Here is a 23,935-nt window from a genome sequence, read left to right as displayed (position 1 = left end):
AATGGGTGAGTGGATGGGGATGAAAGCAGGAAGAGAGTCCTAAGCTGCTCTTCTGCCAAGGTGTAACCCGACCACTCGGGCGGGTCAGCGCTGGTCAGCTTTAATAATCCGACAGCAAACGAGGAATTTACCTAGTTAACTAGCAAATAAAAAATAAAATATAAATAAAAAAAATAAAAAAAATAAAAAAAAAAAAAATCAGTGACAGCAGCCCTCATCTTGGGGGCGTGCGGGTTCGCCGATGCCAGATGGTTCCTACTGGAAAGCGAGTTATTGACGGTAAATAATCAGACCGATTTTGTGCATGAAAATCATGAGGGGGGATGGGATTCATTTATATATCCTTGGGGCATGCAGGTTATATATTCAGACTCCCTCGTATATCCACGGATGTTGCCTGGATTAGCCATATGAAGGATCCATTCATTATATCTAGACTTTGTAGGCGTGTTTTCTCGGGACTCGAGACCTAACCATAACTAAAACTTAGGTAAGAGTGTCTTAAGCCTGGGCTCAGGGTTTAACTATGAAATGGGGGACGGAAGCCAAAGGTTTAGTTAAGCCAGTAAGTGGCTTTGTAGTGCTTTGTAGTGTCTTGGTGAGCCAAACCTCAGTTTCATAACATCCATAGAACTGTTAGTTATCTGCATATGATGTTTAAAATTTGATTTGATAGCGACCTTGGTACAGTAGTTATCTAACTTACTTATTTACCTACCTAGGGGCTTGGTCCAGGCCTCAGGGGATATTCATATGGAGAAAGCCAAGGACATAATTGCTTATTTCCCGCCCCCCTAAAATATACGTCCCCCAGTCACTTTTGGCGCCCAATCAAGAGGATATGTTATTGCACGGGAAGCTGGGGCTCCACACCACTTTTGATCCATAGCTGTATGGATTATTGTCGTTGAGAGCCTTCTTGAGTTGCTGGTATAGAGTGGAAGCCACCAAGTCTAAGAAAGTTGTCATGACCCAATGGATATTACACGTTTTCCGCCGAGACTCGAATTTAAACACAGTTGGAAAGATAGATGAACTTTCGTAGATTCAGAAGTATATCTTCTTGAGATATCGATAGGGTAATATTAAGGAAAAAATAACCGTATTGGGTATGGTGTTCTTTAAACATGCAAATTTCCCCCCTCCCCCCTCTCACCCCCTGCCCCCGTCCCCTTGCCTCGAATAATATAACAAATTATCGAAAAATACAACCATATAAAAGAGAAATGGAAGCGCCTACAACAAACTAATAATAAAAGAGATGAGATCCTCTAACGAAAGTGTGGGGAGTTGAGAAATAAGCCCATAAGGACTCCTCCAAGAGTTCCCGCTATCGGAATGGTAGCAATCCACGAGAGCATCAGGAGACCCACCCGATGCCAGTTGACGGCCTTGAGAGTGCCGTTGCAGAGCCCGACGCCAACTGTGGCCCCGGTGATGCACATGGATGTAGAGACGGGAAGGGAGTATTGAGAGAAAACGAGGACAGTAATGGCGGCACCCATTTCCATGGAGCAACCTGCAAAAATGGGAAGAGAGAGATGTTAGAGGATGTTCATGGTTGAGGGTTGGATTCAATCAATTATCGAGTGGATGGATGGGTGGTTGGTTTAACATACCTCGACTGGGCGAATGATACGTGATCTTGTTACCCATGACTGATTGTTCAAAAAGTTAGCATCAAATAATGATGTATTTTTTTTTTCTTTTCTGGAATAAAGCAGGGTTAGAAGAATCCACCTACCTTTCATGATGTTGTAGCCATAGGTAAGAAGGCCGAGAGAAATGGTAAGCGACAGCACTGCGAGTTGCCAGACGTCAACCGGAGCCTTAGATGCAGCAGCATTCCCAGTTTTCCAGGCACCGTAGATCACAGCCCAGGGTCCAACCGAATTGCCAATGTCGTTAGCTCCGTGTGCGAAGGAAGCCGTGCACGCAGTAAGGATCTGGACAAAGGAGTACGTATGTTCCACTTCATTAGTGTATTTGTGGGCATGTGAATACACCCGCTGCATACGTTGGCCGTCAGGGGTACCCATGACACCTGTTTGTGCGGCGTGGATGTCGTAGTGAAGACCATATAGCGCTCCCACAACGACCATGGCGGGGAGCCGTACTGCAAAAGTCTTGATATTGTGCCATTCGTATATCTGGCCGATGCCCATGGGGTTTGCGTGAAGATGACGCATTGCCCATCCAATGGGACTGCGCTTCTTCCTGAGTTTGGCATGCAATTTTTCCCGACCCTGGATGAGGAGCTCTTTATGGGAAAGCTGATTGGCTTCTACAGCGGCAAGGGATTTCTCGTGTTGGTCAGATGAAACAATAGTGGTTGAAGGGGCGGTGCCTGTTTCAGTCTTGATGGCGTCGTTGGATCCATTGGCAGATTGGATTGAGTCATTGGAAGACTCTTCACCCTCGTCATTCTGAACAACGGCATAGTTGGGAACATTGGCCTTGGTTGCATCAACAGGAGCTGGACGATTGTAGAGAGAAGGACCTAGAACGAACATCCACCACTTGATAGTGTGATCCTTTTTAACAACCTTTGCGTGCACGAAGGGAACAAAAAAAATGGCCGCAAGAATGCAGAGGCCAGCTCCAGTGCCCAAAGAGACAGCAGCAATGTACCACGCCGGCTTTTTGTTCAAGCCCAACTTCGGGGATCCCTTGTAGACAATGGATAGGGTACAAATGGTGCCAGCGATGAGGAAAAAGGCAGGGGAACTATAGATAGCCCAGGGCACCGGGTTCTTGCGGATGTGCACGACCAGTTTGATGAGCATAAAGATGGCGGCACCGAAGCCACCGGAAATGGCAGGGGCCATTGCAAGGCCGGCAAAGATGGCACCGAGACCTTTGCCTTTATTCCAGCCCCACTGGACCTTAGGTGCTCCTACAGTCGCAACACCAACGCCAGCGACAGCGGAAACGAGGGAGTAAGTTGACGAGACGTGGGCAGAGTGTCGTGTACACCACATGACCCAGGAAGACGCAGCTGCAAGTGCACAAGTAAAAGCAAGCATCTGCACACCAGCGTTGTTTTGGAAGGCGGAGTTAGGGATAATGCCGTTTTTTATGGTGTCTGCGGTACGTGCGCCCACGGTGATTGCACCAAGCAGTTCAAATATAGTGCCGAAGATCATTGCCTGTCTGTACGAGATGGAGCGCGACGAGACACTGGTTGCCCAAGCATTTGCCACATCGTCTAATCAGAGAACGTGTTAGCTATGAGATGTGCGGGGTCATTGACCTGGTTGCCGCAGGTTTTCTCAACTTTTTATTGTCATTCTTCTGATGAACACTTACTTGCACCGTTATTATAGGCATCGAGCATGGCAAAAAAGGTGCCGATCACAAAAACGTAGGTATGTTCGTGCACCGCCATACTGGGCTAGATTGACAAAGGGCAATGGTGCAACGGGCAAGACTCAACAGGCAAGAGGGAAAAGGGCCACTGCTGGTAAATTTCGAGAAGAACTAGATCTTCACGCAGGGTCAACAGCGTGGATCGGATGTTTTATATATGTTCGGATGGGGGTTGCTAGAGTTTCTATTCTTTTTTTTTTTTTCCCTTTTTTTTTTTGTTCTGCCCGCCATTCCATGATTGTTCTGTTCTGCACATGGATGATCAGGGAGGGGGATAGGATACCCACCGCGTTCGGGCTTTCTTGACATTTTCCAAGCCGTGCTAGCGTGGGATTGAAAGGCCATGTTTTCCCATCTCGGGAGGTGATTTGTGACAGCAGGAGACAGCAAGAGGCGGCAGGGTCATTTTAGTCATTTTGGCCATTTTGCGCTGTTCAGCCATGGATATCGAAGATTACTCTCGATGCTTGAGAAGGTGGGGCTTGCCGGCCTCGGGGAGTTGGAATAGAAAGGGGGAATAAAACAAAAAAAGAAATAAAAAATACCGCAGCAGAAAAGGAGCGAATCAATCCGCAGTGTTTCTGAGTGCTGGAGACGTAAAGGGTGTAAATGATGTATGCACTTCAGTAGGTGACTGCGGTAAAATGATGCTGGGATATTTCTGGGGGTTTCTGGTGGGTTTTGGTGGTTTTTGGGGAGGGCTGAGGGTAGGGGGTTCGACGAAGGCCTGTCACTGTCTGTCAGCTCGGAGCGGTTGTGTCCCCAATGAAATACTCGGGAATCCCCACGTGTGGTCTTGAGAGATGGTGTAGTTCGTTACTTAGTTAGGGGTTGCTAGGTTAATTCACTAGGCAAGTGGCGGTTAAGCTTTTAAATCGTGCGTCTTCAGGTTAAACGGGCGCATTTCGTTGGTTGGATCAGCTAAACGATAGACGGGGATAGCCTAGAGTTCGGGGAGTCAGTGGCAGGACCAGTCAACTGCAAAAATCTGTAGAAGAGTCAACTTTCAAACCTCAACAGCGAAACAAACCCCCTGCTCTGTTCTTTTTTTCTTCTTTCTTTCCAACTGATAAAAGGCTGCAGCGTTTCTTTCTCGTAATTCATCATGAACTACGGAGTGCGGAACAATTGATGAGGAACGACAAAAAAGGTGCCAATTCAACTCTTTTACGCAACAGGAGGGAGCCGGCAAATTGTCACAAGAGGAATGGGTAGCGAAAAAGGAGAAGAAGAACAAGCAGAAGTGATGGGCGAAGATACAGACACAGCGGGCAATTCGTGTCAAGTATCCAAAATGTATGCCGAGACACCATTATAGTATTTCCGCGATATCCACCATGACGCCCCATCGTATGGCAAGCCCGGTCGACCCGTTTCAAAGCATTTTTTTTATATCTCCAGTTATTCTGACGATTTAGCGCAGCCCTCCTTGACATCATAAAACATTATTGTTAACCACACCTCGTCCATCAATCATACCATCATCCCCAATCATCTTCAGCTCGTTTGGAGCCGTCTTTTCCGTTCCCTCGCTTCTTCGAGTGGGGGGGATGAAAAACATTATAATATCTTGGCATAATAAGCCAAGAAGAATTGCCACTAAGCACAGATGCGCAAAAATAAAACCAGCAGTCATAATAGGGCCACAGCGAAGCACGTGGTACCCCCGGATACGCAAAACTGAATGAATGTAATGGCAGGAATCGGAGGGTTTACGTACCGGAGCAGCAGGGGGCAGAAGCGTGGGATGTTCCAGTTTCCCTTGCGACCGTCGACTGCAAAGTTGAAGGTCTTTTCGGAGTTGGTTTTCTTTTGATTTTTGGTTAGCCAACTAAGAAACTTAACCACTAGTTACTTGACTCGGCGCATGAAGAATGAATTAATTTACAGAAAGATTTTTGGGGGGATGCTTACAGAGTAAAAAGCCACATATCAAAAATATCTGCCCAGGAAGGTATTGCCGTGCCAAAAGCTAGAAGCTTTAATATCAGACGATTTGGCAACCAGAACGGAAGTGATAAAACAGACAATAAAGAGGATGAAACCGGCAATTGCACCCGCTGAAGGGTTCTCCGTGCTGTGAGCGACACTGTTACCAACGATTTGGCCGCCAAAGTATTCGACATTGGATACGATGAAAGCTGGCAAGCCCGTTTAACTGGTCACATCGCTCCAGCGACATACAACAGTTGCGCTGACAACTTCGAACCACACAACGAAAATCTCTTGGAACCACGCTGTTATCCATTTGTCGATTCAGCCGAGGAGATAGAAGTCGAACTCGGTGCTATATGAAGACACTTAAGATACGATAGCAGCGCTAAGAACGTATCAATGGCAGCGCGGGAGAATTTGCACCCCTCCATCGACGAGGAGAGTTGCACATGCATCCAACATTACAAAAGCAGAAAAACTCAAGACAACAAGAGTGAAAAACAGGGGAAATGCCCATAAATTGGTGCCAGGCAATGGCAGAGCAGCTTCAGGTAGCGTGAGGAAGTCCACGACAATGGCTCCTAGTTCCACACCCTGCTCAGGCCGCCGGCGGAGATAACTGATAACCCCAAAAACGGCGAAGACAGCCAAATTCTCGAAGAGGACGTTGCTGCCACAAATAAGAATCGCGTTCATCACGGCATTGGAGTGCTTTGCATTGTATGATGCGCACGGAGTAAAATAACCAAACCCTATCCCTGTGGAAAGACAACCTGACCAACTGCCGTTTGCCAAACTTTCGGCGAGGACAGTTGTCCACCCCTCCACGTATCCCAGAGAAGCCTGACGCCTTCTACTGCATTCTCAAGGGCACAGGAACGCCCAACAATGCTGAGTGGTGACAATTGGGAGGGCCATGGTCCAGAACTCAATGCGACCAGTCATACCTACGCCACGAAAATGGACACCCAGATTAGGGAACCAGATAAATGAATTCCAGCCAACTGTTTCTCCAACGAGTCGGATTCCGGGATGCTGTGTGTATGCAGCGACTGCGCCACTCCCCTCTGTCAAGTTACCTGGATAGGGTCGGTATTTTGGAGGACATCACGCATGTAAATCTCCTCAATACTTCCCTCCCCGGGGGTAGCGGGCTGGTGAACGAGTTGCGGAAATAATTCACAATCCATGCCAGTTTGACCGTGAAATACTGTGTGAAGAAGAAACTGACAATGGTGGGTCCGAGACGACATCCTTTAGCCGTTTCTTCTTTCTTCTTTTCTTTTTTTTTTCTTTTCTTTTCTTTTCTTTTTTTTTTTAATGTTGTTGAAGGCAATGACGTTTTCGCTGCGATAGGCTTGGCCGATTGATCTCGAGAATGAGGGCGGGGAGAGTGATGACGATGACGGCAATCAGCCAGAGAATGAACCACTGGAGTCCGTAGTTGTTGCAGACTACGGAAGGGTAGAGCAATAGGTTCCCATGACCGGGGCAACCGCCCCATAGCAGCAAGAAGGCAGAGCGTGAGGGCCATCTGGCGGATATCCTCCGACTTTTTGGGCAGTGTAGAGAGTCAGAGGAGGCCCTTTCTGATAAATTGGACTAGACCTATGTTTAGCTGAGGTTATAATGGAAATTGGAAAGATGTTTGTAATTTTTGTGACCTCCTGAGGGCAAATAGGGTCGAAAAGGTGAGCAACAATAGTGAGAGATTAAGTGAGAGATGATGAAGGATTCATTGCAAAGTGACTTCAAGAGATTTTGTGAATATAAAAAAAATAAAAAAAGTATATATATAGTGGAAAAGGAGAAATCTGGGGACAGCGAAGAGAGCCGGCGCGGGGAGTGACCAAGTAATGAAGGGCGGAAACTTTAGAACCAAATAGCGAATGAACGAGTATTACAGAGGTGCCAAGGGTTAAACCGTTTCCTGAGGACAACCCGCACGCCAGATGCCCTGATACTGCCCCGCCGCCAAGAGCCGGGTGGCCGCATAGATCCGCAGATGGCCATTGTTTTCATTGGTCTGATATTGAATAATCTTCCCATTTTAGTGTTCCCTAACCATCTGGCGCCTGAGCTCGCTCGCTCACTCCCGACGAGAAGGCTAGCGGAAAAAAAAAATCAGCATACATGTATCTTGCTGTTTCATGCGAGGTTATGACCTCATTTGAGCTGTAGTAGCCTTCTCGAAGAGCAATATATTTAATGCCTTTCCAAGGATCGCTGCGAAATTCGAGAAAATAATCATCCAGATTCTCCAGCATGCTCTGCTGTCAAGTTACCTTGTTGGGGGGATCATTTGTGAGGTTCTTTTTCACTCACGGTTAACCAGACCCTCGAATATGATGACCTTCCATCTGGCATGGAAATGTTTCTGTCATACATCGGAGGAAGTTGTCGCGCCACGCTCGTCCCATGACGTAGTATCTCGAAAAGGGTATAGACTCTGCATTGAGCCTGAGTGGCATTCAATTGCGCTTCAAAAGCTCGATCCAGGTAGGACTGGTTGACCATTACTCTGCATTGTCTCTATCCTTGCGACGGCGCATTTGGTTGAGCCAACAGCAGGCTTTGTCAGTTGAATTCAGGTAAATGAAAAACTAGTCACCGTGATTTCAATCATATCCAGGAATTCAGGGTGCTTAGCATTGATGAACTTGGATAAAGCCTGCAGGAGGATCATGGAATGTGGCTAATCTAGAGATATTATGATAAATGTTGTGCTGTTGCCATGAGACAGAAAGACAGAAAGACACAATACCTCGCAGGATCTCGGCGATAAAAAACGGAGGTTAAAACATGACAAACGTATTAAGCTTGGTCGATTCCTGTATAGGTTCACACTCAAGTATGTCACAACATTTGACAGCTCGTGGTCTAAGACCTGGCCGATCGGAAATCCCCATACCAGGGAGGATGTTATAAATTCTCTGTTGACGTCATGCTTCGTTTTTTTTTTTTTTTGAAAGGTTTCGCGGTCCTACTTGTAGCAGACATGTCCCTAGGCAGTTCTTTGGGGAGCACGAAGCTCATTTGCTAACTTGTTGGCTGGCCGACTCGCTGAACTCCATAACTTTCGAGACACGTGCTTCTCTGTTGCAGTTTACTGCAGGCGAGGCTTGACCGTAATGCTCCTTTCCAGTTGGTACTCGAAATCGTTTAGTTTCCATCTTCCTCCAACCCAGGTTCATGCCAGGAGCAGGAGTTAGGTCTAAGGTTCGGAAGGACTGGAGATTTCAAGGCGTTTTCATGTAGTTAGTTCTGCTGGATTCCGTAGAAGCTGTCCTTATCTGCGAGATAACAACCAGCTTTAAATCGAAAGCGAGGACTGGTAACTAAGGCGGATAGCCATTTGGTTTTCCATTAGGGGAACATTGGATCCTCCCGTCAGGCGAATTACCATTTGCAACAACGCCCGGATTACTGACTCCGCGACAAGCTTTCCATAGATATGGATTTCATGAAGCCATACAGACGCGTTATTACCACAGCGTGGCTGAGGCTAGAGCTGGTATCAAAAGGTGCCGAACAGAGCGGCAAAATTCATCCATGGATAGCCCATCCAATTCCAGATGAATGGGGATTAGGGTTTAGGATAAAATAAATCATCCTGATCAAATTACTCGATGGTTGTAGAGGCGAAATAGTATGTTCTTGTCGTTGGCCAGGTGCCTCTTGACATGCTATGTGTCAGGCCTATCCGCCTTCTTATGTAATCCGCACCGTATATAACTTCCGCGTAGCTAGCGATCGCTACATAATCAATCAAGCAATCTATCCTTCACAGGTTATGAGACCCGTTTTGCGCAAATAACTGCCAATTTGGGGAATTCTTGCCAAATATAGCATATATTAATCACTGCTTGCTTCATTCAATATAATATTGTCTTATTTTATGTCAATTGATTGATTTGATGCACTCTTATATTATTATTATTTTTTCTGTGTTCAATCTGTTCACTTAGCAGGTGAAAGAAAAATCTGCAACTTGCTAATTTTTCAGTGACTGATTGCACAAGAATGTGTCAATCTGCTCAATCAAGCTTATAGACAAGAATCTCACCAAATAAGATTACTCTGTTATAAAGAAGATTAATATGACATGATGGAATGTATGATGACTCACTTGTGATCATGATTGAGCCAATTCAGTCAATCTGACTGATCTGAAAATGACCAGGGGGCCCTGAGCTCACTGACCCCCCCAGGAGTGTTCAAGAGTTCCAGGATTGGACCTCCTGAAACACCTGGTCAGCAAGCCAGACTGATTACAGCCCCTATCACAGTGAGGCTGATCTGCCTACATCATATTGAATATGCCAATTCAACTCCTTCAGAAGACAGGGTGGAGACACCTGCAGTGATCTCTAATCCACTGCCAGCAACTGACTCTGAAGAATTGTAACTGAGGAGATTGTATCTTGAATGTCAAAAGATTGATTTAGAACTTCAAAAAGAGAGACACAAAGAATTGCAGCTTCAACTTCAATTGAAGGGACTCTGCACTCAGAATGACAGGGCCACAATGCTCACAAATTCACTGACAGGTCAACCATTAGCATGAGATCTGAACTTGAGGTTCTGAATGCAATATAACCTCTATGACTCAGATAGCTGTGTTGACAAGGTGATCAGCCAGTTCAAACAGAATACTAAGTATGTCACCAAGTCAAATGCTCTGGTTGGATCATTGAATTATCTCTTCTGGCATGTGAATATGAAGGCCAAGCTAATTGACACTCAATGCTGAGTTATATTGGAGGACAAGCAAGTCAAAAGCCCTGATGAAGACTCTGAATGAGCTTCTTTTTGAGAGGTCAAAAATCACTGACTTTACACATTTATTTTGAATGCATTGGCAGCCAGCATTAGGCCTCATTTTAATAAGTATGATGAGAGCAGAATCACTTATTTTCTTTGACACACAGTTGAGAAGAAGTTCTCCATCTCAAGAACACAGCTCTGCAGGAAAGCAGTCCTGGCATTTACATCAATGAGTGGTGTCCAAGTCACTGATATACACATGTTTTTCAATAAGTTCAATGATGTTATTATGAAATTGGAAATACTTGATATTTTACTGTCAAATGATATGATATTTCACATGTTCTATTCTGCACTTCTCAATATATGGTGAAACTACATGCAAAAGAAAATTGAGGAGGTACAAGAGTTCAAATCAAAGTCTGTTGTGTTGGACATTCATTCAATCATGGAGGAGATATGCTCTTGATTGAATCTCCTCAAAGAGGTCAAGAAGGCTGCTCAGGCAGCTAATTCTTCAGTCAACATGACTCAGACTGAAAATGTGGCTGCAAGTTTCAATAATAGCAGCAACATCCAAAATAATTTGGCCTGTGAGGGCTGATCCAGGGGACGTGGAGACTATTGAATGAGTGAATGTTCAAATTCTGACCTCTCAATCTGTCTGAAATGCAAGCATCATCATGGTGGGCTCTGCTGGGCAGTCAATTCAGATAGCACTTCTAAAGAATGAAGAATCACCAACACAGTGAGAATAGAGAAATATAATAATAAGAAGAGTAGTGAAGACAAAAAGACTTTATCAACTGCAAATGACAGCTCTGAGACATTTCAAATGATGAATCTAGTGCAGATCATTGAGGTGTCTGTGTACTCTGCTGAATCAATCATCAACTCACTCATCATATGGAATAGCAGGGCTGAATGTCATATTGCAGGTGATTGATTGTGATTTTCTCAAATAACAGAGGTTAGCAGCCCTACAATTCAAGTGGCCAATAAGACTACTTTGAAGGTTCAAGGGATTGAGGTCGCCTCCATTCCAGTCAGGAAAGATTAATCAAATTCAACCACATCTATTTGATGCCAGGCTTATCCGCCAACCTCATATCTGCTGGTCTATTGAAGTGCCAGGGCTATATTCACTGTGATCTGCAGGTAGATGCTGGAAATTACTTTGAGATAATAGCATCTACAGGAAATGACATCTTCTATGCAAATTTGAATCTCAATAATATATATGTTCTATCTGACACTTCCTCTATGTTTGAGGATATTATGAACAATCTGGAGCTTGGACTACTGGCATACTTGATGATCTCAAAGCCCAGGGTGATATCAACAGATTATGATCTGAATGCTGCATCACTGAGTCTTTTCAACTGCAATGACATGGAGCAGCTAATTAATCTGAAGGATCTGAATACTGATACCTTCATTTTGTCCTCATCAACCCAACTACTCATCATTATGCCAAAGCAGCTACTGATTGATAAGTGACACCAGCAATTGAGTTATATTGGTGAGGAGAATCTAATTAAAATGTCACAAGAGTCTCATTTTGGAATTGCCATCATCAGCTCAAAGAAGCTCTCATTCTGCACCACATGCATTAAAGTCAAGCATAAATGTGCAAGTTATAAAAACACCTTGCTACACCATGCCACTCACAAAGGTCTTAAGATTTAGGTGAACCTATTTGGAGGTGGAGAAACACTTGGTAATGAAGAAGATACATCATCTTATGCAGATAAGAAGCTTGCAATGATGATCACTGACAATGCCACATGAATGCAGTGAACCTTTCTATTGAAGCACTGCAATGAGACTCTAAAATATATACAGACCTTCAATCAATTTATGAAGAATCTGCTCAATTGTGATGTTGTGATTATTCACTCTGACTGCAGTGAGTTGAATTCAAACACTGCAGTCATTTATATGATGAGTGAGAGTATTAAATGAGAATCAACCTCACCTCACACTTCATAGCAAGATGGTGTGTCTGAACATTCTATTGGCCTAATTATTGAAAAAGTCTGAATGTTATTAATAGATTCCTTCTCCCCCCCCCCAGATGTAGAGTGAGGTGGTAATTGCAGTGACTGAAATGCTTAACTTTATGCCAATGTCAGTCAAGCTCTATAATAGTGTAAAGGATTTAGATCTGAAGCTGGTTATCTCATATGAAGCTTGGCTTGGAGCCCTGCCCTCCACACACAGGATTCACTGATGAGGGTGCAAGGCTTATTTAAAAATAGTGCTCAAGCCAAATATGAAGATGGCCTCACAATCACAGGAGTTTATATTTACAGGCTATGATGGCTTTATTAATTATAGATTGGTTGATCCTTCTAATAATCACCTTTACACATCAAAAGATGTAATATTTCAAGAAGATCTTCATTTGATGGATTCTCTGACCTCATCTGAGCAAGATATCAAGAATCTGTCTTCTGCTATCTGCATGGCTGCAGTTGCAATCCCCTCCATCTAACATGATTTATCAACAGACAATTTCATGATGGATGAGGAGTTTCTATCTGCTCCTTCAGTATTTCTACACTCTACAAATAATTGATGAATAGACTATGAGATTACTGCACAGATTCTGACATTTTTGATGCAGAACACTACTGCCCTCTCAGAGTCTGCTTTTGAGATGAAGGATTCTTCAATGTCCACTGAGAATATTATTTCAGTGAGAGAGGCCTCAGTGAGAGATTTCACTGACAATTTGACTGATGTCCCTGCAGACTCTGAGATTACTGACTTGTCAGTTTCAAAGAATCTCACCTGGGCTCAGGCATCTGCAGATTGGAAATATCACTTCCATGCCTGCATTAAGGAGATTAATCACCTCAAGCAGATTAGTGCATGGCAGCTAGTTGAAAGGACCCCAGATATGATGATTCTATATGGTCAATGAGTGTTCAACAAAAAGATTAATAATACAGGTAGAATTGAACAATATAAGACCTGCTGAGTAGTCTGCAGCAATTATCAAGAAAAGAATATCAACTATTCAAAGACATTCACATCAGTTGTATCAGCCTCCATCTTCTGAGTGCTTATGACAATCTTGGTATTCTGAGAATGACATGTTCTGCAGATTGACATGGTTACAGCATTCTTAAATGCTCAGCTTCCTGCCAATGAACATATATATATACATCAACCCACCAGGTTCTGTGAGAGATGCAGTGATCTGATATGTGAATTGATGCAGAGACTATATGGTCTGAAGCAAGCAGCACTATTATGATATGAGAAGCTGTGAAAAATGCTATTGAAAACAGATTTCTGTGTCAGTTCTCATGATGCTGATTTTTTCATAAATGACATCTGCAAGGTCTATATAATTATTTATGTGGATGATGTTCACCTATACAGCCTGAATATATTAGATATTAAATGGACAAAAGCCCAGATCACCACTAATTATGAGATCAAGAATGTAAGTAAATCAAATCAGTATTTGAGAATGAAGATTGATCAGAATGCTAAATCTTTATCACTGTCCCAGCCACTGTTTATAAAGAACCTGCTTGAGAAATTCTCAATGAATGACTGTCACTCAACATCCTCCTCTATGGAGGAGAATATTGATTTCATGAGTGATAATGAAGAACTGATTGCTTATACAGTGGAATTTACATTACATTTCTATCAATCAGAGATTGACTCTCTGCAATATCTCACTGTCAATACACACTCTGATATAAGCTTTGTCACTGACTTCCTAGGAAGATTCAGCTTCTGCTCTATCTCAAAGAATTGAGTGGCATTCAAGTGAATTCTTAGATATCTACAAGGCACACCTGACATAAGTGTGTCCTACTGAAAAGACATGAATATAGAACCTGTGATATTCACTGATGCTGATTGGGTGGACTGTGATCTGGGTTCTCACTCCATCACTGAATATATCATTTATATGGCAAGGGGTCCTGTTGCTTGGTGAAGCAGCAAGCAGACAAGTGTTTCAAAATCATCTACTGAGGCTGAATATATTGCATTCTCAGAGGCTGCCTATAAACTTGTCTGTCTCTGGGAATTGCTGGAGGATGCCAGTCTTGTGTCATCCAGGCTCAATAATCTTGATGATAATGACAGCCTGATCAAATCACCAGCCAATAAGCTGGCATATACAATTTGGGTGGATAATAAATCAGCAATTGAACTGGTCAAAAGTGAGGCTATTCCACACCATTCTAAGCATATAGAGGTCCACTTCCATACTCTTCAGGATCTTGTCTGTAAGAATGAGATCTCAATTGATTACATTCCGTCTGCTGAGAACACAGCAGACAGGCTGACCAAGTCACTTGGAGCAACTAGATACACCCTATGACAGCAGATATTAGAAGACACAGTAAGCAGGTGGAAATGATTATATGGAGTAAATGACTGATTTTTCAACAATATGGGTTTTCCAGTCAAATTATGTACCAATACCTAGCTACAGGCTATTTTTTGTATGTAATCTCGAGTACAGTTACATCAGTGAGTGGGGGTGTCAGGCCTATCCGCCTTCTTATGTAATCCGCACTGTATATAACTTCCGCGTAGCTAGCGATCGCTACATAATCAATCAAGCAATCTATCCTTCACACTATGCTGGCTGCCCAAAGAGAGAGGCTCGGCCGTACGCAAACGCACGGCAGCGATCAACAATTTCATTCTCGTGTTAAGGTCCACTTTTCAACCCGAAAAGCTAGCCTTGGTAGCCTCCTCAAAATGGGAACGATAGCATGGACATTGAGGCAAATTTCTTAGGCTCCACTTGATTTCTCCGGGGATTATTCGACAATCTTGTGTGGACGATTGGCCCGCGAAACGAGTTACAGAGAATGTGGTTTGCAAGTTAGTTACATCCAGGGCGGTGTGGGGATGCTTAGTCACTTAACCGGGACAAACTACGGAGGAAATCGACATCTTCCTGAGAAACACTTCCATATCTAAAATTGGGTTGTCTGTGTTCAACGATAAAAGAGGGGTCGCAACTATTTTCTTTAAGGGAAAATGGTATTGGAACAAGGTGATGGCCAAAGAAAAGAATGAAAGAAAAGTGCTCCAGCGATCTTGCACCCAGGGATCAACTTTCGTAGCAATGAAAAGCCGTCAACCCTTTATCGGACGCGGACTTGCATGTGAAACCCCCCCCGCTCTTCAACTGATAGGATTTCCGATCCGGTCTTTTATTGAGTCTAAGAGGAAGCCCTGACGAGATTGCAATACCACTTGAGAATGCGCTCATTGCCAGAGCTGTTGGTTGCCATTGCCTGTTCTACTCTATACATCATTCAAGTCTTGCTACGCAGGACATGCGTCCTCGATTTGCCAACTCTGGCTTAATTCCGCACAGGAGCGTTTATCCTTCCTTGGAAGGTTTTTAGGTGAAGCGCCAAAATGCCTCTGAACCCTCGTTTCCCTCACTTGAACCCAGTGGATATCAATGTCATAGAGCTTTTCAATACCTTGCTTGGATCGGCAGTGGTTTCATCCTCTTCATCCCCTTTTATTCGGGTCGAGGATTGGCCGGTGTTAGTTACAAAGCCATTCGTTGATAGGTCTTTCGAAGACACTCTGATGTTGTGCGTGCAAGCCTCTCTTTTCTTATCTCCTGGAGAACAAAATGATTCGTCATCTCTCCTCCCGTAAGCCGCGTATCAAGATTTATTTCCAGGCCATTTATTGATGGGATCGACTCTGGCACAGTACGATGTCGACGCCAACTGTCACAGTATCCAATTTGTGCCGCCTGGCGCATGCGGGGTACGGGATTTCTCCTCGGCCAGACGAAACGGAACGGTAACCACCCTGGGGCCGTGCGGTCGATGTATATAGAGAATTCTTATATCCGGCCTCACCGTGCTACTCTTGTGGGGTCTCCCTATAGCTTATCGTCTTTCCCGGCCAGATGGGAAACAATGTGGCTCGGCTAGATAGTCGTCGTTCGACTAGTGCCAAGGGAGGACTCAAGAAAACTTCGAACGGAGATACCGTCTGTAGTCACAGCCGTTAAAGAATTCCGAACGTATCGTTTTCTGATCCATTTATTTAGTTCTGAACAGCTGGAACGAGGCGCAAGTATTTAAAGACGACCCATCCATCAACCCTTGATTTTGCATACATCTTCACTTAACAACCTTGGAACTTGACCATATTTCCACCCGAGTCTAGAATATTCAGCAGTTCACACTCTCCAACTTCCAATAACGGCTCCACAAAGATGCGGGGAGACTCCAATATTGTTATAGAGTTGGAACTCCGGATTTAACTACTGTGAACCAACCCTGTTTCATGGCTATCCCAAACGGTGTGTCACAGATTCAAATTCCAACCACGAGGGTTTAGGGTTACTTGCATATCGGACCCCAAGTTTGGGAGGCCGATTTCTGTACCACCTGCTCCTCAGCCATCCAACTCACCAGCAATGGGACACAAGATCATAGAATATGTGAAGGTTTAAGGGAACGAATTCTTATCATCAGCCATCATCGTCCGCGGAATATTCTGCAAAATGCAGCAACCCAATTCCCCACAGCAATAATACATTCTGAGTGTCGGCTGAGGGATTATCAACCTTTATCATCCCTGCTACTCCGAATGCTAATGGTATTTAACCTGGTCACTGTTTAATGGTATCCATTTAGCAAAATCGCTCGTTTGGAGTAGTTCAAACTGATTTCTTCGTACCTACCTAATGATGATCAAATATTAGCTCTCTACATATCTGTCATTGCTGGGCTAGGTCTTCTCCAACCCAGATCAGCGATTTAAAATATAACTACTTCCCATGCCTTATTTTTCTCCAGTAGTGTTCTTTTGGTCCTCCTTTCGCAGTCGAGTTTCAAATTCATTTTCTAGCAGCAGTTATAAGTCATTTGTCATCATGGATGACAAATATTCTCATACCCTACGGGTTTGGAGGAACTGAATATAGACTCTGGAATCTCAGTGCCTGTCAAATCCGAGCTCGCAGGGGCATTGGACGCAGAGCTCCTTGGTCAGTCCAGCTCGTCTTAACGTACAATCGATTTGTTCCGATTCTTAGCCAGCGAGCATGGGTTACAAGCAGAAACTTCGGCGGCAGTATTCCAGCGTCCAATCCTTGCCATCGCATTTAGTATCATGGGTCTTTTACCTTCAATGCGTCAACAGTATCTTTCTCACTCCCTGCTGGACCCGCCGGTATGGTTTGGGTATGATTATCCTTGGGAGGGGCCGTATTTGCGAAAAGCAAAGGTGCCTGAATTGACAGTTTAACGCCGGAATCTATTCGGGATGGTTTACGGCAAGCGGCTTTGTTTTCATTGTCGGGCTTGCAATGGTAGGACAGGGTCCAGTCCGTTTGCATCGTTTCTAATGTGGTTCTTGTCCTAGCCACCGGAATTTCATTAGCAATTGGCAAATCCAGGACCGAACTTGGACTCAATTCCAGGGATTACCTGTTTTCTCGCCACGAGAATCTCACTTCTTGGCCATCTGGGTTGGCTTTCATGATTGCCTGGCTGTCTCTGATCTGTACTATCGGTGTCTTTGACTTGTGCGTCCATACGAGCGAAGAGGCGACAAATGCTCCCGAAGTCTGTACCCCGCGCCATTTTATGGTCCATTGGTGCATGTTGGTTCTTTTGGATTTCTTTCCATGTGCATAATCGCAGCATGTTTATGAACCCAGATAATGAAGCTGTGCTGGGCAGTCCGTTTGGACAGCCAATGGCTCGGGTTCGTGCTGTTCTCAACAGAGAAATAATGCCTCATCCCTCTCGTTCTGTCTCGCTAACCGTAACAGATAAATTATGATGCCCTAGGAAAAGGTGGAGCCCTTGCGTTTTTGGTGATCATGGCTAGCGTTCAGTATTTCATGGGTCTCAGTTTAGTAAGGCTTTCCTGTCTTTAGTCCAAGTATATAACAAATAGAATGCTAATCGGGGGGAGGACAATAAAAGCTGGAGGCCGCATCGTGGCAAAGTTGGGCTTTCTCTCGAGATGGAGCACTTCCATTTTCAAATTTCTTAAGAGTGGTTAGCACGCGTATACATTCCCAGCCTGTACGAGCTGTCTGAGGCTGAGGGATAACAGTATTTTTTTTTTTTTTTTTTGCCTCCTCTGCTTGATTCATAGTGCGGCAGCCAATACCCTTTTAGTTGCTTGCCACAGCAGGAAACGACTTCGCCTGGGGGCGATCCCTTTTCTTTGCCATGTTGCTTGGGGCCAGGTTAAATTCAGGTCAGGGGCATTTTATCCTGGTTGGTTTGGCACGCCGATTGCTATTGTCACACTAAGTTCTCTTTATTTCTCTATTGCGTTCTGCATGTTCCCCACACTGGGGGCCATCGCCATCAAGTAAGCCTTACCATCGCCCCTCACATCCCCTGCCATTAAGGACTCCGTTTTGTGGAGTGAGGCTAATGCTTTAAACAATTAAACTGAGTAAGAAATGAACTATACCGTGTCGTCAATGGGGCACTTTGGGAATTTCTGTGTGATGTGAATGAATTAGACCTTTTGGAAGCAACACTAACAAGTTAACTACCTATTGAGACCATAGTTACCAAACATTGAAAACTGATCCCGTAACCCCCCGTCGTGGTATGCAAGGAATCCAAGTCGCCGGTAAAGCTTTGCGGGCTCCGTTTGAGCAGAATGAAAAACAAACCATGGTAAATTGACGGCAGATTGGCTTGCTCAGGTAGTTACCGCCGTGAGATTATGCTTTTCTCCGTAAAGTCGGCAATGCATCAATCCTAAGTCACAAGATCGTCGACATAGCTTTATCCTTGACAATATCATTAAAGTGTCCTCCATAAGGTCAAGCTGAAAGAATGGATAGAGGTGTGGACATATACATACAGGTTACCTTGGCAAGATACTTACTGTCGGCAAGATACTTTCTGTGTAACTAGGAGTCAATGTTCCCGCAAAACAGCAACGCTGCTCCGCTCGCCTTCGCCCCGCCAAACCAGGCGCTCCTTTGTCAAATCAAGCCTATTAATTACCATGCATGTACACAGTTGACTGGTTAACCTTGGCCATGATATTGCGTTATCCTCACCCTGGGATACGTGCTGTTCTTGGGTGCAGTGACGTGACGTGTAATCTACGGAGTTAATAATATCTCACCGCAGTAACCATCGATCATGCTGGTCTCTGCGGGTTTACATATTGCCCCGGTATCCTTCTGGACGCTCGTTCAGCAGGCCCGTCCTCGTACGCCTTTAAGCTAATTATCTTCTTAGGAGTGAAGGCCCAGGATTCTGGCATCTGCAAGTGATGTGCTCCGCACGCTTTTCCACGCATTATTGATGTGAAATGATGCAATTCTGCTCATCTGCGAGGTAGGCAATTACTGACGGGAGGATATTAGTGGGCTTCTTGCCGCCGTCGATCCTATGATTTTTTTTTATTTTTTTTTATCGGATGGAGTTTTGAGTTGCGGTTGGTTGCCTCTTTTCCGTGGAACTCATCAACCCCAGTTGACATTCTTCTTGTCTACTTTGAAATTCATACCATAATCAAGGAATTGCGGATTACCGTTGGAAGTGACTCTGGAGTCACGAAGCTTCGAGTCTGAAGCAGGTTTGAACCGAAGTCATGGTCATATACCGGAGAAATGAGGAGGATGATTGTCTCAAGATCGCAGAGAAAGATGGCTTCACTTCACCCAATCATGCTACAACGACGACCGACTCTTCTGGTCAACCTGACCCAAATAACTTCACCGCACCCCTGCACCGGAAGCTCAAGTCCCGACACCTGCAGATGATCGCCATCGGAGGTAACTACACAGCTAGGCTTTCTTCACGGCTTCCGTTCCGTTCACGCTAACTCGAGATCACTAGGTATTATCGGGCCGGGTCTGTTAGTCGGTTCAGGCAACGCATTGCACCTAGGTGGTCCGGCCGGAATTTTGATCAGCTTCTCACTTGTTGGAATCATTATCTTCTTTGTCATGTAGGAAACGCCCCTGTTCATTTGGCAGAGATGTTACACACTAACTGATCAAATTGCAGGCAATCAATTGGGGAACTAGCAACAGTGATCCCCGTCACTGGGTCGTTTACTGAATATTCATCTCGATTCGTTGACGATTCTCTGGGTTTTGCCCTGGGATGGGCATACTGGTATCTTTGGGTCACGGTAAGTCGTTCGTCGGTCCAATTAAATTGGGTTGCTATATGCATGCAGCTTTACCCCTACACTCTTGATCTGATTAGCAAATAGGTCCTGGCAAATGAATACAATGCCTTATCCCTTGTCATGGGATTCTGGACGGATGTTGTTCCTCAATGCGCATGGATTATCATATTCTGGGTCATACTTCTTGCCATGTCGAACTTGGGAGTATTGGCTTACGGGGAGGTTGAATTCTGGCTGTCGTTGTATGTCCCTGCTTGGAGCTACCGTGTGTATTGCTACCCATGTATCAAACTGACGACTGCCCACAGAATCAAACTCTTATCCCTCACCATTTTCTTTCTTTTGGCCATCTGCATTAGTTCAGGGGGGATCGGAAATCGCATTATTGGGTTTAAGTACTGGAAAGATCCCGGTGCATTTGCAGATTCCATAAACAGTGTCGCTCGTACCTTTGTCATTGCTGGGACTCTATATGCAGGCACCGAAATGTATGCCAATGGATGATTTCTTGTCCCATCTCATTTACATGCTAACTTCATTTTCCAGGGTTGGCGTCACTTCAGGCGAATCAAGTAATCCGTTGCGAGCAGTGCCGAAAGCTATCCGCCAGGTTTTCTGGCGAATCCTTGTATTTTACATCGGCAAGTTATAATGTTTCCATTATCCTCTCACTGCCCCTACCTTTCTTCCGCGTCAGGGCCTCTAGTTAACATAATGATTTAGGAATGATGTTTTTCATCGGCATACTGATACCTTACAATGATGAACGCCTCGTGTCAGCTAAGTCAAAAACGGGCAAATCACCCCTGACTATAGCTTTGCAGGATGCCAATATTGCCCCGGGAGCACACCTCATCAACGCGCTAATAGTAGTCTCGGTTATCTCTGCTGGTAATGGTTCTCTCTACGTGGCATCGAGGACTCTGCTTTATATGGGGCGTACAGGAAAAGCACCAGCTCTCCTTGGGGTCACAAACAAAATGGGTGTACCCTGGGTTGCCCTTTTGTTTTCCAACGCGTTTGCATGTATTGCATTCATATCAGTATCGTCAAGCGCTGGAAAACTATATGAAGCTCTTATAACCCTCTCTGGTGGTACGTTTGGTAGACTCTGCTATCGGCCTGTGGTTCGAATTGTCCCCCGTCCACACTGCCTACATTATGAGCTCCTACGAGATTTCTCATATATTGTTTATTTTAGTCGCGTCCTTTATTGTCTGGACCGCAATTGGAATTACACACATCCGCTTTCGCAAAGCACTTGCAGCACAGGGCGAGGACCCATCTACGCTCCCATTTAAAGCAGCGTTCTATCCATATGGCACCTACATATCTGTCGCAGCCAACATATTTCTCTTGTTTTTCCAAGGGTACCCAGCGTTCCTCAACCCGTTCAGCGCAGAGGATTTTGTAACTAACTACATCTTACTGCCGGTGTTCGTTGGCTTCATCATGTTCTGGAAGTTTTACAAGAAGACAGAGTGGGTCAAGGTTGAGGAAATGGATATCTGGAGCGGAAGGAGGGAGTACGGGGAAGCCGAATTGGCTGTCAAGAAAAAGACGCTGTTGACCAGGGTGAAGAATGTGGTTGTAGGCTGAATCAGGTGTTTGCCTCATCGTGGGTTCAAAGGAAGTTGATCATTAAGATTAAATCCAAGCGAATAACGAGACCGAAATAATTCATGATGTTCGTGTCCGATTTAACAACCCCTCAATGAGTGAATGCTGATCCATTAAAACAGAAGTAAGCTATTTTTAAAAAGGAAATTCTCAAAGTAGGAGGTTGAAGTAACACAAAAGTACGACGGCCAGCGCTCAATCGCCAGAAGAGAACAAAAACAATTCGTCAGTGAACCCCCGCCCAAACAATACCGTCCCACTTCAGCCAGTTGCGGGTTGGAAACTGTCCAAAATCTGGTACATGGGAGTAATAAATGAAAAGACGCAGTTTTAGCTTAATAAAGAAAGGCAAAGATATAAAACATAAAATTGCATAACGGCATGAAAACCGAAAGAATAGAGTAAAGGAAAATGAATGCATGATCAGACCTAAAATAAAACACTTAGCCAGGAATCAAGCACAACGCACTCAGTCAAGCAAAAGCTCTCTCTCGTTTAACAGGACTTGGCGTTCTCGGGTGATCGGGGCCTCCATACCCTGAGACGGATGCCATGGCTAGACGTTTGGGTTCCCATTCGTCCTCATCTTTGCTATGTTTTCGGAGGTTCATACTGATATCCCGATTGAAGCTAAGTGCGGATGGACGATCGTAGTAGTGGTTGCCATGTCCGAATGAGGGATTCCCCGGAGTGTAGGAGATTTGAGATGGTTGTAGATGCATTGCTTGCGATGGATAAGGCATGTATGTATGGGGTGATGCGGTCGGAGGGTTATTGGACTTGTTGCGGAAGAAAGAGAAGGTCAGGTTGGAAACAGCAAAACAGGACGTTATTGCAGCGATAAAGAAGAACTTTTAGAGTTGCCAGTTAGCATATGAGAGGGAAGAAATTGAGGATATCTAGAGAAAATAGGCAGCATACCATAGTTTTAAAGGTAATCGGTTCTATGAAGCCGTTGAAGATTTCTGCTAGCGTTTGCGCGGAGACTTTGGCTCTACCAACTTTGGCGGGGTCACGGTTCATACATCTCTCCCAGTTGTCGCAGACGGTCTCCAGGGCAGGTAATCTCCGTCCATCGTCGCCACCGCACCGATTTTCCATGTAGTTCTTTGCACACGCAGCCATATCAGCAATTATGTCGGCTGATACTTTCTCACTCTCCCTATCAACATCTGCCTGGATCGCAAGGAGAAATGTAACGATGATATAGAGTGTTAGGAAGGCGAGAACAAGATTAAATAGAAATTGGGCGTAGTATGACAGGATGCGAGGTATATGGGGGTGCGATTCTAGGAATATGAAGAGCCGAGAAAAGAAAGGAAACTCGTGCCCGTGACTATTGATGTGTTGGGAGTCCCTGGAATGTGTCCCGCCTTCGCGATTGATTGGCCTGTCATTGTCCCCGTCATCATCGAGTTTCTGCAGCTTCCTATCTATTTCACGGTCTCGTCGTCGCCTTTTATGTACTCTTGTAACTAACACGTTGGATGATAACTTATTGGATTTCCGTATTTCACCCCGACCAGGACTTGGGGCGAATCTCCCATAAAAATTGAATAGAGTGTTTCTCCTGTCTGCATTCCCTGGTCTTTCTGGTGTCGCTTCGTAGTCCGCGTTTTCAGGGGAAGAAAAGTTTTCGCCGCCAGATGAAAAATCCAGATCTGGCTTATTCCGTGGTGTCATAAATGCCGAGCTTCTAGCTACCGCGGTGGATGTAGCAGGGGTTTGAGAGAATAGGAAAGGCTGGGAATTTGGCTCACGCAGTGCAGGTGTCGATGCTTTTACCGGTGAATCAAATATGCTAAATGGCCCTTCAAATTCGCCAAGAAGCTCCAGTCAGCAAAAAATCAAGTCACATTTCATCTGAAACTGCGATATGATCAATGATCTCACGTTTTTTATCTTGGTGTTTATTTTGATACTGCATTGCGAGCTGGTAGAATGGGGAGGTGGCATCTCCAGGAGCATGAGTCTGCCACTCAAAGTCCATAGGTGTTTCATTTGTCCGTTTCTCCATGGCTGGTGATTCAGGCAGACAATGGCACCGTGCCAAGGTCAAGATATGAAAGAGCGATTTGGAATCAATCAATGAACG

General features: G+C 44.7%; 7 protein-coding genes across 7 annotated transcripts; 3 read left to right on the top strand and 4 right to left on the bottom strand.

The window, feature by feature from the left end:
- Positions 1-1,271: 1,271 nt before the first annotated feature.
- On the bottom strand, positions 1,272-3,388 carry PAAG_01624 (phosphate-repressible phosphate permease; the record flags this gene model as incomplete). The annotated part of the gene is made up of 4 exons (XM_015844397.1): positions 1,272-1,519; positions 1,620-1,658; positions 1,745-3,208; positions 3,310-3,388. The coding sequence occupies 4 exons, from the start codon at positions 3,386-3,388 to the stop codon at positions 1,272-1,274; spliced, it is 1,830 nt and encodes a 609-aa protein (XP_015701305.1).
- Positions 3,389-5,700: 2,312 nt separating this feature from the next.
- Positions 5,701-6,000, bottom strand: PAAG_01623 (hypothetical protein; the record flags this gene model as incomplete). The annotated part of the gene is made up of 1 exon (XM_002796569.2): positions 5,701-6,000. The coding sequence occupies one exon, from the start codon at positions 5,998-6,000 to the stop codon at positions 5,701-5,703; it is 300 nt and encodes a 99-aa protein (XP_002796615.2).
- A 9,483-nt stretch (positions 6,001-15,483) lies between these two features.
- PAAG_11324 (hypothetical protein) lies at positions 15,484-16,019 on the top strand (the record flags this gene model as incomplete). Its single annotated transcript, XM_015846993.1, has 2 exons — positions 15,484-15,668; positions 15,761-16,019. The coding sequence occupies 2 exons, from the start codon at positions 15,484-15,486 to the stop codon at positions 16,017-16,019; spliced, it is 444 nt and encodes a 147-aa protein (XP_015703415.1).
- Positions 16,020-17,206: 1,187 nt separating this feature from the next.
- Positions 17,207-17,701, bottom strand: PAAG_11323 (hypothetical protein; the record flags this gene model as incomplete). Its single annotated transcript, XM_015846992.1, has 2 exons — positions 17,207-17,456; positions 17,526-17,701. 2 exons carry the CDS (start codon positions 17,699-17,701, stop codon positions 17,207-17,209), a joined length of 426 nt encoding a protein of 141 aa, XP_015703414.1.
- A 1,973-nt stretch (positions 17,702-19,674) lies between these two features.
- On the top strand, positions 19,675-20,872 carry PAAG_11322 (hypothetical protein; the record flags this gene model as incomplete). The annotated part of the gene is made up of 6 exons (XM_002796567.2): positions 19,675-19,858; positions 19,923-20,034; positions 20,094-20,220; positions 20,305-20,462; positions 20,529-20,708; positions 20,767-20,872. The coding sequence occupies 6 exons, from the start codon at positions 19,675-19,677 to the stop codon at positions 20,870-20,872; spliced, it is 867 nt and encodes a 288-aa protein (XP_002796613.2).
- Positions 20,873-20,948: 76 nt separating this feature from the next.
- On the top strand, positions 20,949-21,819 carry PAAG_11321 (hypothetical protein; the record flags this gene model as incomplete). The annotated part of the gene is made up of 2 exons (XM_015846991.1): positions 20,949-21,315; positions 21,422-21,819. 2 exons carry the CDS (start codon positions 20,949-20,951, stop codon positions 21,817-21,819), a joined length of 765 nt encoding a protein of 254 aa, XP_015703413.1.
- Positions 21,820-22,313: 494 nt separating this feature from the next.
- On the bottom strand, positions 22,314-23,857 carry PAAG_01620 (hypothetical protein; the record flags this gene model as incomplete). The annotated part of the gene is made up of 3 exons (XM_002796566.2): positions 22,314-22,691; positions 22,762-23,651; positions 23,734-23,857. 3 exons carry the CDS (start codon positions 23,855-23,857, stop codon positions 22,314-22,316), a joined length of 1,392 nt encoding a protein of 463 aa, XP_002796612.1.
- Positions 23,858-23,935: the final 78 nt, after the last annotated feature.

The sequence above is a fragment of the Paracoccidioides lutzii genome, assembly GCF_000150705.2.
Source record: "Paracoccidioides lutzii Pb01 unplaced genomic scaffold supercont2.3, whole genome shotgun sequence".
NCBI lineage: Eukaryota > Fungi > Ascomycota > Eurotiomycetes > Onygenales > Ajellomycetaceae > Paracoccidioides > Paracoccidioides lutzii.
Note: the sequence above shows the minus strand (reverse complement) of the source record. Positions and strands in the feature narration are given on the sequence as shown.